Source organism: Astyanax mexicanus, chromosome 13 (assembly GCF_023375975.1).
Source record: "Astyanax mexicanus isolate ESR-SI-001 chromosome 13, AstMex3_surface, whole genome shotgun sequence".
NCBI classification, from domain to species: Eukaryota; Metazoa; Chordata; class Actinopteri; order Characiformes; family Acestrorhamphidae; genus Astyanax; species Astyanax mexicanus.
The window spans coordinates 33,484,319-33,498,078 of record NC_064420.1 but is presented as its reverse complement, the minus strand read 5'-3'; the positions used below and the strand labels follow the sequence as shown (position 1 = coordinate 33,498,078).

At 38.0% G+C, this 13,760-nt stretch overlaps 1 protein-coding gene and 1 long non-coding RNA gene across 2 annotated transcripts; both read left to right on the top strand.

Moving 5' to 3' along the window:
• The first annotated feature begins 6 nt into the window (after positions 1-6).
• LOC111194022 (uncharacterized) lies at positions 7-4,872 on the top strand. Its single transcript, XR_002650842.2, has 3 exons — positions 7-713; positions 3,960-4,008; positions 4,383-4,872. It is a non-coding gene; the product is annotated as an uncharacterized LOC111194022 (long non-coding RNA).
• Positions 4,873-6,110: 1,238 nt separating this feature from the next.
• On the top strand, positions 6,111-13,458 carry hsd17b10 (hydroxysteroid (17-beta) dehydrogenase 10). Its single transcript, XM_022677376.2, has 6 exons — positions 6,111-6,211; positions 8,543-8,707; positions 8,912-9,076; positions 9,342-9,470; positions 9,588-9,696; positions 12,802-13,458. The coding sequence occupies exons 1-6, from the start codon at positions 6,188-6,190 to the stop codon at positions 12,990-12,992; spliced, it is 783 nt and encodes a 260-aa protein (XP_022533097.1). The 5' UTR covers positions 6,111-6,187; the 3' UTR covers positions 12,993-13,458.
• The last annotated feature ends 302 nt before the right edge of the window (positions 13,459-13,760 follow it).

The window sequence follows — 13,760 nt, the reverse complement described above, 5'->3', positions numbered from 1 at the left end:
GTGGCTTTACACATTCTTTGTGGAACTGTTTCGATAAGCTTCTGCAATGTCAAAAGATTTATTTTTCACCAAGATCTTGCAGCAGCATTGATGATGGTAGAATCTGACCGCTGCACAAAGTCATGTCCAGCACATCCCAAAGATTCTCAATGGGGTTAAGGTCTGGACTCATGTTGGACTAATGATGATCTCATACTGCCTGAACCACTCTTTCACAATTCCAGCCCCATGAATCCTGGCATTGTCATCTTGGAATATGCTCGTGCCATCAGGGAAGAAAAAAACTTTAGCATTTAACCAAAAGGTTATTGGATACTGCTATATTAGACAAAAGTAGTAACATCCCAACATTTTAGGCAAATGTTGTTGTTGTTTTTTTTGGCATTTAACCAAGGATAGCAACCACTTTTTACACTCTTCAGACTTTTCCAAGCCAACATAAAGCTTTCCCTTTCTTGTTTAAATTTGAAATGTAATTTGTAAGTGGATGTTCGGTTGTTGTGAGCTAATGTTAGTTAGTGTGGGGGGTGTGCTGTGTTGTGGGTTTTTGAGAGTGAAGCAGTGAGTTAGCTGGGTTAAGTGGCTCGGTGTGATGTGATTTGGGAGTGGACCGAAGACAGTCTCGTCTACTTGCCCGAGTCTCGCGATGCCTTGGCTTGTCCTGCTGCTGCTGCTGTAAGATGGCGAAGGCGTGCACGCTCGCTGTCTCTCAGGTGAGCGAAACCACACGGTTCCTTCAGTCAGTTTCCTGCAGAGTGCTTCGACACGCGGCCGGATTCGCCCCTTTGTTTTGTGACGGCTTAAATACAACAGTAGAGGAGATGTGTTAAGAGCTGGGCTTTTTATAAAGGGGGATTTTTCCTGACGACCATACGGAGGGGTGAAGGAAACGGGAACCGCCATTTTTCGTATTTAGTATTAGCATAAGTCATTTAACGCTAGTTAGCTAGCAGGGGCGGTTTGAGCGGGGAGAGAATTGTGTTATAGTTTAGGGAAGTGTTATTGTGCTTTTTAAAGCTGTTTATTATAGTGGGGGTTGGTGTTTGAGGCGAAGACGGGCTAAGTTGGCTTAAAAATTAACCTAAACTACCTCAGTAGCTGTAATTTGCTTGCTGTATGTAACTAACGTTACATATAGGTTAGCTAAAAACCTAGCTAGTAACGGTAGCTAGGTTACTAGATGAGGAACCATGGTAACCAGTTAGCGTTAGCTAACCTAGCTAGCTAGCTAACCTAGTAACGCTAGCTGCTTGATATTCGGGTGGTAAAGCTGTATGTTGGCTAGCTAATTAGTTACACGCTGTAAACTGTCAGGCTGTAACGATAACTGTATCTCAGGTTAATGTCCCGAAAAAAGGGTGGCTAAATCAGGCTAAATTTGTGATTGAACTTGAATATACTGGCAATATTAGCTAGCTGAACGTTACAGCTCGCCGCCCTCATTTTCCCCTTAAGAATGACTTGGCATGTAACGGTAGCTGTAACGTTCAAGGCTTCAAGTATTGCTATGCGGATATTAGCTAGATGGACGTGTCCTCATGTTCCCCTACACACTGGGTGGATGTGGCTGGCTAGGATGAGTCAGTTAAAGTTGACACAGAGACATGCCCTTTTACCACAGACACAGTTAACCTAACGCTATGTAGGGGGCTGGCTACCTTAACTAATTAACTTCACTACACAGGTATCTAGCCTAGCTCTTTGTCACGTTTAAAACCTTAAATGTACGAAGCACATTAGCTAAAAAAAACCTTACATTGTCTGTAGACAGTGAGAGAGGGAGAGGTTCTGAATAAACAGGCTTCAGTGGGTGTTGTACTTCAGAAGAATACTTAAATCAGTTAAATTGTTCTAAACTGTAGGTTTACTGTATGTTAAAGTTTTAGCTACCTAGGTTAACCCCTTAACAGGCCAGGATTTTGGTCAATGGTCTGCCTGACATTGCACCACTAAATCTTAATGATTTCTATTCAAGCATTACATAAAAAGCTTTCATGATTGATAAGGAACATTACTGAAAAGCATAATTGTAATTGTAATAGACAATATACAAAAAATATTCAAGTAAATCGGCTAATGTCAAAATATAATGAGTAAAATCATAAAATTGGCTCCTCCCTGAACTTCATTTTAAAATCAACATTTTCAACAGTTAATTCGCTCCTAACCTTTAGTTTCATTATATTTGTCTAGTCTTTACGTACATTTTCAAACATGCAGAATTTGGGTTGATTCCTGTTACTGATCTGAAATTATTAAGTGGGGTAGAGAGTTAACAGGCAGCTTCTCCAAGTGTCCTGTAGGCGATTTCAAAGCCCTTAAATTTTTTAGAGTGTAAATACATTATTTTACTGCAGAAAAAGAGGGTTTTGTATCACCTACACCTGTAGCCTGTATACAGGATAAGGCATGTTAAAGGGTTAACGTGGATCTGGGGAATATGTCAAACTGTTTTAGAAAAAAGTTTTTTAAAAAAGTGATACAAGCTCTAACGAATTATTAGTTAAGTATCCAATACAAATATTTTCTTAGTTAGCTAGCACATTTCCATTTTATATATTCTGTTTAAGAGATTAATTATGTTTAATTGACTAGTAATCTACAGATCCGTAAAGCCACTTTGTCTAGACACATTATCAAGGCCACATATTCTTGTAATGTAATTGTGTCTAGTTATATGTTAACGTTTAATTTACACGCAATCTCAATTTCTTATTTATAATAAATATAACTTTTCCCCCAAAATTGAGAAGATACATATGTCCAAAAGAAGGGTGTTCCACTGGGAAAGTGTCAGTGCAAGGAATGAGTGACACCATGCTTTAGATGCAATCTTGGAATTGTCTTGTTACACAACACAAAATGGTTCTCAAAATGCGGATGGATGGCCAAGATCTAGCAATATTTGCTTTTGACAGATATATAGGCATATATAACAGATTGTTGCAGCTCAGTGATTATTAAGAGCTGTAGGAGTGCAGAAACTCTTCTCAGAAACATGCATCTGATCCAAAGGTATTAGACTTGTCTACATAGCAGTGTGAAAGAGTGGCTTGAAGAACCTTATGTCCTTGATGAATGAAACTGCAGCAGTGGGTTTGTTGTCTCATCTAAGGTTTAGACATCGTCAGGCACAACTCAAGATGTATTGAGTATAAAGCCTTCTGTCATTCCTTGATGAGTAGTACAGCCAATCAGGCCAGCCTTTGGTGCCATAGTGAAAAGTATCAGACATCATTGTGAAACTTGTGGTGGCTTAGACTTGATACAAGGACAGACTTTTTCAATGGCCGCTTTAGAAACTGCAGATGTTGCCTTGATGGGTGAGTCACTGACTCTATGGTAAAGATTTAAAACATCTTGACTTCTGACCTCCTAGTATGTTGGTAAAAATCTTCCTTTTGCATTTATTGCAAGACGAATCAGTATAAAATGTATTACTGTACTGTGTAAGTTATCTCCTCTGTGTGTTCTGTCTTAAAGTTTATTTGGGATCAATATGATGGTCCTTGAGTCTGGGGTGGAATGATTTGATTTGTTCAGTATAGCTCCAGTGGTTGAGGTGTGCATTGCTTACTTGCTCAGGTTATGTGTTGCTTTTTAAAAAGCTAAGCGATATTTTGAAAGATAGCACATTTAAGTCTGTATGTATGTGTAATGATGTAATGATTGTAGTCCACATTTTAAACAATGTCATATTAAATTTAGTTTTAATTCCTTTTTTTAAGCTTTGTATCTTTATAGGGTTTAGTACTCAGTGTCTTAAAGTACTGAAGAATGCTTGTACATTTAGAGACCCAGGCAATCAGTTTGCGATGCTCTTTCAGATATAATGGAAATGCTCTTATTAATTGCAACAATACCATATTCATGTTCAGACATTAACAGCCTTAAAATTGCTCTGTGTTTTGTTCCTCAATAAATGACTGGTTTTATCATGTGTCGATTTCTTTGTGTAGGTTTCAAGAAGCTTTGAAGTTTGTCAAAAAATCGCTTGGGCTTTGGTTGGTAAGTATTATTAGTATTTTTTGAATCTCCTAAAACTGCTATACTGCTACATTACATGTGTACTTTTGCAGATGACAAGGAAGCTGATTTTCAGCCCAAGGCTAATGTGGTCTTAATGAGTTGTGTTTGAGTGTTTGTTTTATGCAATGTTCTGACATGTCTGCTAGAGAAGCCAGTTTGAAATAATGACCAAAAAAAGCTGTGTCAGATGAATGGAAATATTATAGAGCTAATTTCTTAACCAATGGAATTCTATTAGGTGAATGTTAACTTGGATTATACAGCAGTAGAAGAAAAGGCTCTTGTGTTTTTCTTAAATTAAGTGAATGTCTTGAATATACTGTATATAATATCCCTATTTCTTCTCTTTCAAGGTTGTGAGCTGTGTGCTGCTGCAGTGCTGGGAACCGTGGGCTGCAGTGCTGGGAGATGTGGGCTGAGGTAGTAGTTTGTATAGTTTGGGATCACACCAGATCTGGGAGATAACTATACAGTCTACTGTCTTTCTCACAGCTTCTGCTTTACTTCATGCTCTACTCACAGAAATTCTGGACTCTGAAGCTGTGTTACTTTACAGTTTGTGGTTGTGTGTGGCTTTGTTGTGCTGAGGTAGTAAGTTGTGTTGTTGTGGGGACATTGTATTATTTGCCCCGACTGGAGATAACTATACATCTTACTGCCTTCCACACTGGAGTCTTTGTACCCCTATGACTTTATTCAGAATGTAAATTAATTTTGGTTGTTTAATTTGCTATTATCAAGCACTGCTGTATACTTATTTCATGTATTTGATTTGATGTAATGGCCTTCTTCTGATTTTGTCTTCTGTTGTGAAAGTATTAATAAACACATTTTATGAATGAAGCTGTGCCTTTTGTGTGTGTGCCTCAATGTATTAGTTATATACAGTGATCACACCCCAGACCAGCTGGTCATCTAGAAAAAACATACCCTATGCTGGTTGGCTAGCTCGCTAACTAGCTCTTGACCAGCACAGGGTATGGTTGGGTTTTATTATTTTTTTAATTATTTCTCTGTATGACGAGCTGATTTTGGGGCTGGACTATTTAGCAGGTCGTAGATCTTATATGGGGGAAGCAGGAGAAAAATGGTATGAAAAAATTGTAATACCTGTTGTAAAGAAATACAACAGGTTCAGTTTGTGTATCTCCAAGGCTCTGATCTAAAGGCTGCATAAAGCCTGGTAAATTGGTGTGATGAAACACAAAAGGTGGTATATTGCCTTTTGATGGCATTTGGCTGGTGTTAAGAGAAACTTGCATTTATCTATGTTACAGATTTAGGCAAATGTAGCATAGCCATAGTCTGCCACAATAGGATGTTTAGTTGTTTTAGTGTTCTGGGTCACTTGCTGCTAAATAAATGAAGAGGCTATGAGTGCAAGTGAATAATTTTAATCCATAAAAGTCCAGACCCATTTCTAAATAAATACACCATATTCTAAATCGAATCACATAAATTCTATGAGCAGCTCATTCATGTTTTTTTTTTCTTCTTGTGAGCAAATGATTAAATATTTTAAGGTTAAAATCCTGATGTAATGTTAATGACATAACAATTGTATAGCTTTTATTTTATTTTTATTAAATCAGTTTAGAAATTGTTATATGGATTGTGGAACACTTCATTAAAGCATTTAAATTAATGAATTGATCGGGAAAAGAGCTGTAAAAGCCAATAATACTTTTTAAAAAGGAGCTATTTTTATTAATGTGAGATGATCACACACGTTCACACACTGTCCTGTAATGATGCTCTTAAGATGTTCAGTATTTTAAAGTTATTTAGTGAGTGAATTACGTGAACTTAAAAACATGACGGACGAAGTACTTTAAGGAACTTTACACAAATTTTAAAGTGTCTATTTTTGGGTTAACTATAATAAATGTCAAAAAAAGTAAGTTCATGTCTGAGACTCAACCTAGCAAATAAAAAAAACTTGAAGGCCATGGCCAAGTTTCCCTGACATGACCTTAAGATTACTGAGCTATTATCTGATTGGCAAACGCGCGTGTCAATCAAATCAAACTTAGCCAATGGAATAAGGGGCGTTGGTCAAATCCACCTTTCTGATTGGTTAGTAACTCGTTTCCGTGGAGTTTTGTGCAGCTCCTGCCGTGACGTCTTTCCACAGCACCGCCTGCGCAGTGTGGCGAACATGGCGAACATCAGAAGTGTCAAGGTGAGAAACGGATTGAAAGAAAAGAGAGAACATATTACTCCTCGTGAGTTGGATAGTCTGTACATTAATAGAAATGCCTGGTTGCTGTCTAACGCATGGCGTTCTGTAGTAATAGCGCTGGCCGGTGTGCAGAAGTTTTAGCTCGCATTTGTGGCTAAAACGAGGCTGAAGTTATCCGGATTTTTCCGTTCCACCTTAAATAGTGTCTCTTTGGTCAACGTTACGCTGTGACCTATATGAAACTGTCTGTATGGTAGAATGGGGCTGCTGAACTATTTAAGGTGGAACGGATAATTAGGACAAGATACGAAATACTGTTTTATATGTGGTACTTTAGCAGGTTATTGCACGCCCCCTTGAGCCTTGGTCCACTTTGGCAGTGTTTTATTTATTGTGATATGAATTATTATTTACTATTCAAGAACTAAATACAACTGAACGCTAAGAAAAACAACCAAACGTTAAATACGTTAGCTAACTTAATACTCATTGCTACCCAGTAGTTCGCGAACGTGTACTGTAGGTAATTAAAATACTGGCTATTTTCCAGGTCTTACATAAAACGAATTAACTTAACTAGTTAGCTAAACTCGCCTCATTCTTTGATAATGCTGTTGTCTGTCAAGCTAACGTACCTGGGACCAGTTTCTCACACAATAAATAAGCCTAGTACTAGCTAGACCATGTCTTCCTTTCTATGGAAACATTTCCATTCAAACTGTGTCAACATGTGTGCAGATCAATACTTGCCTTAAAGGAGAACTCAGGTGTGAAATGGACTTGTGTTGTAGTGAAACATGATAAAGAGTACAAACCTTTGCAGAATAGCCCACCTCCCATTCAGCCCCAGCATTCCCAAATACAGCACTTTTAGCCAATGCTCCCAACAGGCTTACACTACTAGCAATAGGGGCATAGAGTTGCCCTTGCAAAAAAATCTGTATTTTTACACCATTAACTAGCTCAAAATAGCTCCTCACTTCATTGGTAGAATTCTGAGGGTCCTCATTTTTAAACCTAGGCACTGAGAACTTTAAAAGTGCACAGGTAGTTAACGTGTGGTCCCCTGTTATCAGCTGTACCCCTATGATCAGCCAGTTCCGCAGTTTCCTTTCCCTCGCTGACAGTTGCGTTAAGGGAATTTAAAACATGTCAGCTTCAGCTTTAGACAAACACTTAAACTTTATTCTCACAAAAAAATCCTGTCACAAAACATTATTTAAGTATTGCTAACATTTTGTAAATCTCCGTGTAAAAAAAAAAAACTGTGTGGAGCACGCACAGCATTTCTGTATTGTGCTGTCTTTTTTTTTTTTTTTTAAAGATCAGTATTTAGGGTCCCTAAAAAGCGAACAAGGGTTTCGTCTTGTTTTCCTCACGTAATCAGAGTTTGAATTCCCACATAGGAAAAATGCGATGTCATTATACACCATTGGAAGCCGCCGAATCACATAGGCACAGTGCTAAAATGCCATGCCTCCAATAGGCGGGGCAGGCAAAGACGCGGTCAACACAAATAAGCCCAGCGATTCAAACATATGCATAACTATATACATAATCAGCCACCAATATCATGAAAGAGTTGTTATTTTTTAAAATAAAACCTAAAGTATACATATTTCCAGCTAAGCGAAATGTAAGGTCGGCGATAATAGAGGACCCTTGTAATTCTGCAGGTCTTGCCACTGGAGGTGCCTAAGTAACCAAAACTAATTCTAAAAAAAAAAACCCCAAGTCAAACGAATACTGAATGTTATTCTACACACATTTCTCTCCTGAAAACCGTTCATTTGGGTGAGTAAAGCGCTGCAGTTTATTTACAGTAAACAGATTACAGATTTCCAATGTTTTGATTCATATGACCAGTTATTAAAGGCCATCATGCTAGTTTATAAAGAATACTGTTTATATATAAAAATTACTTTGATAAGTTGACTGATTTAGCACAAAGTAGGATGGGAGAACAGATTTCAAAAATGCGTGAATATTGCAGAAATATTTACAGCAGCAGCTGGAATTCATGCATTTCCACAGAATTAAAGAAAATTAAATACTTTGTGCTAGTTAATGGTGTAAAAATAGCCATTTATTTGCGTGAATGATGCTATGCCCCTATTACTAGCATTGTGAGTCTGTTGGGAGCTTTGGCTAAAAGTGCTGTATTTGGCAATGCTGGGGGTGAACGGAGGTGGGCTGTTCAACAAAGGTTTGTTCTCGTTATCATGTTTCAGTAAACCCCAGGTTCATTTTCACAACGGGGTTCTCCTTTAATCCCACATCGTTTTCTACTTTTTAATTGTAATATATCTGTGTGCTCGCACTCTGGTATAGGGTATGGTGGGTTTGGTTACAGGAGGTGCCTCAGGTCTGGGAAGAGCCACAGTGGAAAGGCTACTCAGCCAAGGGGCCAGTGCTGTGATCCTGGACCTGCCCAGCTCAGACGGACACAAGGTGGCCACAGAACTGGGGGGCCACTGTGCTTTTGCTCCAGCTGATGTAAGTACAATACGGCATGACAAGAACCTACAAAATGCTTTCCCCAAGGACAGTTTTTTAAAGATTCCCCTCCACCTTAAATCTGCATCATCTTAACTCATATAGAGATGTCATTCTCAAGTGACTATTTAAGTCTAGCCTATTTAAATCTAGCCAGTATTAATCATAAGTTTCACCAGAAATAATGTCTCTCTCATGATTCAGGTAACATCAGAGTCAGATGTACAGGCAGCTGTGAGTTTGGCTAGGGAGAAGTTTGGCCGACTGGACTTGGCGGTGAACTGTGCTGGCATTGCGGTGGCTGCCAAGACGTACAACTTCAGAAAAGAGATCCCTCACAGTCTGGAGGACTTCACTCGGGTTATCACTGTGAGTACTAATCATATTCACTGCTGCTACTGCCTGTACGACCACTGTATTAAAGATCGGGTGGATAAATGGTTGCATACATACTCTTAGTAGTAAAATTAGGACAATTGTGTATTAATAGTGATTTTGTTCGACAGTTGTGCAGCAGTTCTGCCATTTCATAATGAAATTCATTGCCTTTCTTCTCCAGGTTTCAGGAGAACAGGAGTTTTCTCAATTTCTAAGTTCTGAGTTTTGATTTTCTTTTCTTTCATGTCTGTTTAAGGTGAACATTGCTGGCACCTTCAATGTGATAAGGCTGGCAGTTGGGGAGATGGGCAAAAATGAACCAAACGCTGATGGACACAGAGGCTGCATTATCAACACAGCCAGCGTGGCAGCTTTTGATGGGCAGGTAACTGAGATGGGAAATAATCTACCTTTTTTGCACTTGAGTGGTTGATTTGCCATGCAGTTCTGGCTCAACAGCTTCATTCTATATTTATGAGTCCTTTGCTTCGGTCTCTGTCAGGTGGGCCAGGCTGCGTATTCTGCTTCCAAAGGCGGCATAGTGGGAATGACTCTTCCAGTCGCCAGAGATCTTGCCCCCATGGGCATCCGTGTCGTCACCATTGCCCCAGGTGGGTACTTATGTTACTGAAAACTGTTCTAAGTTAGTCTAAGGCTGTATCACACCTGCATATTTTAATCTCATTAATTTATTATACCCTTGAGAGGAGATTGTCTCAGTCCTGTATCACATGACCTAAGGAATGGATTGTTTGTGGTGAAATTACGGTGGTCAGACCGTGATTTGACCCAACTGTCGGGTTACAATCAGGTTGTATTTCTAACTGTTAAACACCATCTCTGCCATTGCTTCACATGAACAGTATTTTACTAGCCCAAAACACAGAACCTTTCTTCTGTATTTACTTTACTGTTTACTTTACTACAGACAGGTCTGACTAATCAGCAGAGAGAATTTAATGTGGTTCGTTGTTACACGTTTTGGTACATTCAGTAAGAATGAACCAAAGCAGGAGAAAAAATGTCCAAGTTTACAAACTGAGTGAACTAATTTGTACCAGAGACAACAAAATCTTCAGGAAATCTGTGGTGAAAATTAATCCAGTTATTTTCTAGAGAACATTGTTGTTTAGAAAGCTATGCATTCATTTGTCTCCCTCATTTTTTAAAATGTAATGTCTTTTTCTGATCAAACGTTTAACATTATGGACATCTTTAGTTTTTTCTTATTCATCTTCGTTTTGGTGTAAACAGAAAAGTCTGCTTTCGTCACATATGACTGTAAACTGTTACAAACGCCCTCTATGTGAATTAGTCTAAATCATTTGTATATAAATACAGCTCTGGAAAAAATTAAGAGACCACTTTAGTTTCTGAATCAGTTTCTGATTTTGCTGTTTATAGGTATATGCTTGAGTAAAATTAACATAGTTTTTTTTAATAATTTATAAACTATGGACAACATTTCTCCCAAATTCCAAATAAAAATATTGTCATTTAAAGCATTTATTTGCAGAAAATGAGAAATGGCTGAAAAAACAAAAAAGATACAGAGCTTCAGAACTCAAATAATGCAAAGAAAACAAGTTCATATTCATAAAGTTTCAGAAGTTCAGTTCAGAAATCAATTATTGGGGGAGTAAACCTGGCTTTTAATCACAGTTTTCATGCATATTGGCATGTTCTCCTCCACCAGTCTTACACACTGCTTTTGGATATTTATGCCACTCCTGGTGCACAAATTCAAGCAGTTTATTTTGATTGGTTGGCTTGTGATCATCCATCTTTCTCTTGATTATATTCCAGAGGTTTTAATTTGGTAAAATTAAAGAAACTCATCATTTTTAAGTGGTCTCTTATTTTTTTTCCAGAGCTGTACATATCATATCATATATACCCTTTTGTGTGTATTAAACAGCAGGGCATAGACTAGCAGGAGTGAAAATATACATTTTGAAGTTACAGACAAATATTTATCAAGATTGAAACTAATGAGCAAAGTTTTTGCATCATAGTTTTGTGAATTCACAGTGTTTTTATCTACCTCTTTATCTTCCATATTTAATGGCATTATTATTTATCTGCAAATTGTCATCTGCTTTTGCGCTGCCTTGTCTGTTTCCCATGTCAGATTGTCTTGTCTGCTTTTACCTTGTCTGCTTCTGTTTTCTCTGCTGTCCGAGAGGAACTATTTTTACAGCCTTTAAAATATTTTGGCAAGCATTATATAAAGTGATCCCATAAAATAAACCCATTTAGTTTTCTTAAGAACCTTCATAGCAGAACCTTCAATGTGAAGTGATTAGTGAGCACACACACCCAAAGCACTTCTCACAGCAGGCAGCAGTCACCTTGGCGTCCAGGGAGCAATTGAGCGCTAGATACCTTGCTCAAGGTCACCTTATCTGAGAATGTTGAGGAAAGTGCTGTTTTCTCCATCAGAAACTTGTGTTCCCCATTCTGCAGGATAAGGACCGTACTACAGAATAATTATTCTGATTTTGAGATTCCCCCAACAACCGAAAGTATGAATGCTACATGATACAGTTCAGTATCATGTAGTATGGGGTGGATTTGTATTCTCTGGTGGGGAATGTGACGTTGATGTCAAACCTGAAAGACCATCAACAAACCAAATTATTCATATCCGGTCAGCAGGTCTCATATATTCTGCAACTTGAGCCTAAGGTGAATACACACATGCTTATGTATGCATGCATACATAAATACATATATACATATTTATGATGCCTATACACATGAGGTGAAAAAATAGAAACAAGCATTGGGGCATTACTGTAAAATAATTTTAGATTAATATTTGATCTTTTCGCACAAGAATGGTAAAACATTTTGTACCAGATTTTGCTTTAATGCTTAGAACATAGAACAGGCATAGAACAGCTTTCTGTAATCTACAGATGCACCGAAATGAAAAAAAAAAAACAAAAAAAAAAACTATTCGGGCATAGTCCAAAGCTTGAATACTGAACATCTTTTTTTCCTTTTCATTTTGCCACTTTTTTTAACATGTCTATATTAAAATTTAGAAAATGTGGAAATAAAAGCAATTACAAATCTACAATTTTAAAATGTTTATTGAACACTGAAAATGTTAAACATCCCAGCAGGGCCTTTAATATAAAACGAGGGATGCTGGAGGAAAACAGGGAGATGAGTGAAGAGAGACAGGTAGATTAAACTAGCCCACATTGTTAGATTACTTTAATTGTTGAAAATAACAATCTGACATATAGCCTGTTGCTCACTTGCGACAGCACTGTGCGTATACACTGTGTGTATAGAACTACAAAGCTTTATGCTCAGTGGAGTGTAGAAACAAGAAGGGGTTCAAAATGTTATGCTTTATTATGCTTTAATATATTTATTATTATGCTTTGATGACCAACAACCATCAAGAACAGAAAAAACAGCAATAAATGTTAAAACTTATGGTATCTCTCATGGATTAAACATGCATTAGATTTTTTTTTTAATACTATTGTGTGGGGCAGGCCTCCGGACATTGCTGCCTCCTTTTAGTGGGTGGGATGATTTTTCTCAAATTTTTTGTATTACTTTTATTAGTGGTAAAAATAACTATTTCCTCTTTCATTTTTATAAACCTATAAGTTTTATGAGTTGACTGTTGCTCAGTAGTAGTCATATTATATTTAATTATACTCCCATCATCTTTTAATTTTCCTGTCCTGCAGGCCTGTTCTCCACACCACTGCTAGCAGGACTGCCTGAGAAGGTGCAGAGCTTCCTGGCCCGGCAGGTGCCTTTCCCCTCGCGTCTGGGAGACCCAGCCGAGTTTGCTCATCTAGTCACCTCCATCGTAGAAAACCCCATGCTCAACGGCGAGGTCATTCGCCTGGACGGAGCCATACGAATGCAGCCCTGAGCAGACAAAGAGAAGCACAGATTCAGAGAAAAGCTGTGTATGATTGTATGTATGTGTGAGTCATAGGCCCAGATGTGATGATCAGTGTTTCAGGGTAGTGCAGCTTTTATCTCTGCGGATGTCTCTCTCTGAGATAAGGTGCTGCTCCTTGTTGATTAATTTGGGGGTTCTGTACTGATTCAAACCACTGAAAAATCTATAGATACATTTTTTACACTGCAGCTGTGATGTTTTAGTTTTTCTTACAATAAGTACATATGATTATGTTCTAAAGATGTGGTAAATCTCTGCTGCAGAGCTGTGTATAGTGATGTTCTCCTCAGGCTTTCATCCTGGTCTGGGTGGGAAGTGCCTGAAGCAGAAACATCCTGATCAGACTGAAGGTGTTGCTGAATGGATCTATTTGCCTTGAATGTCTACTCAGACTTCCTCAACCATCCAAATAAATGCAGATCTTGGTGAAAAAAGTGACAGAAATGATGTATTGTGTGGTGCTTCAGGGAACACTGGAATGAAATTAAATGCCATGACTGACTGTAAAGTATAAAATACGTTTAGCTTTGTTTTTATACTCTGGTGTGCCATGTCATGTCCTCCCTTGTGAAAAGGAAGTGTACTTAAGAGTGTTAAAACTGTTAATGTAGGGGAAGAATACTAAAGGTGCATTTTCTATTTAATATACTCGATGAAAATACACATTAAATATACTTTCTCTGTATTTCCATAAAATGTGTTTTTACGCAATATGCTTTAAATTATACATTGTGT

Excerpts from the sequence above, each read along its gene's own strand:
- hsd17b10 (XM_022677376.2), top strand. The coding sequence starts at position 6,188 with ATGGCGAACATCAGAAGTGTCAAG. Across the intron at positions 8,708-8,911 it reads GTGCTTTTGCTCCAGCTGAT|GTAACATCAGAGTCAGATGT; the intron begins GTAAGTACAATA and ends CTCATGATTCAG. Across the intron at positions 9,697-12,801 it reads TGTCGTCACCATTGCCCCAG|GCCTGTTCTCCACACCACTG; the intron begins GTGGGTACTTAT and ends CCTGTCCTGCAG.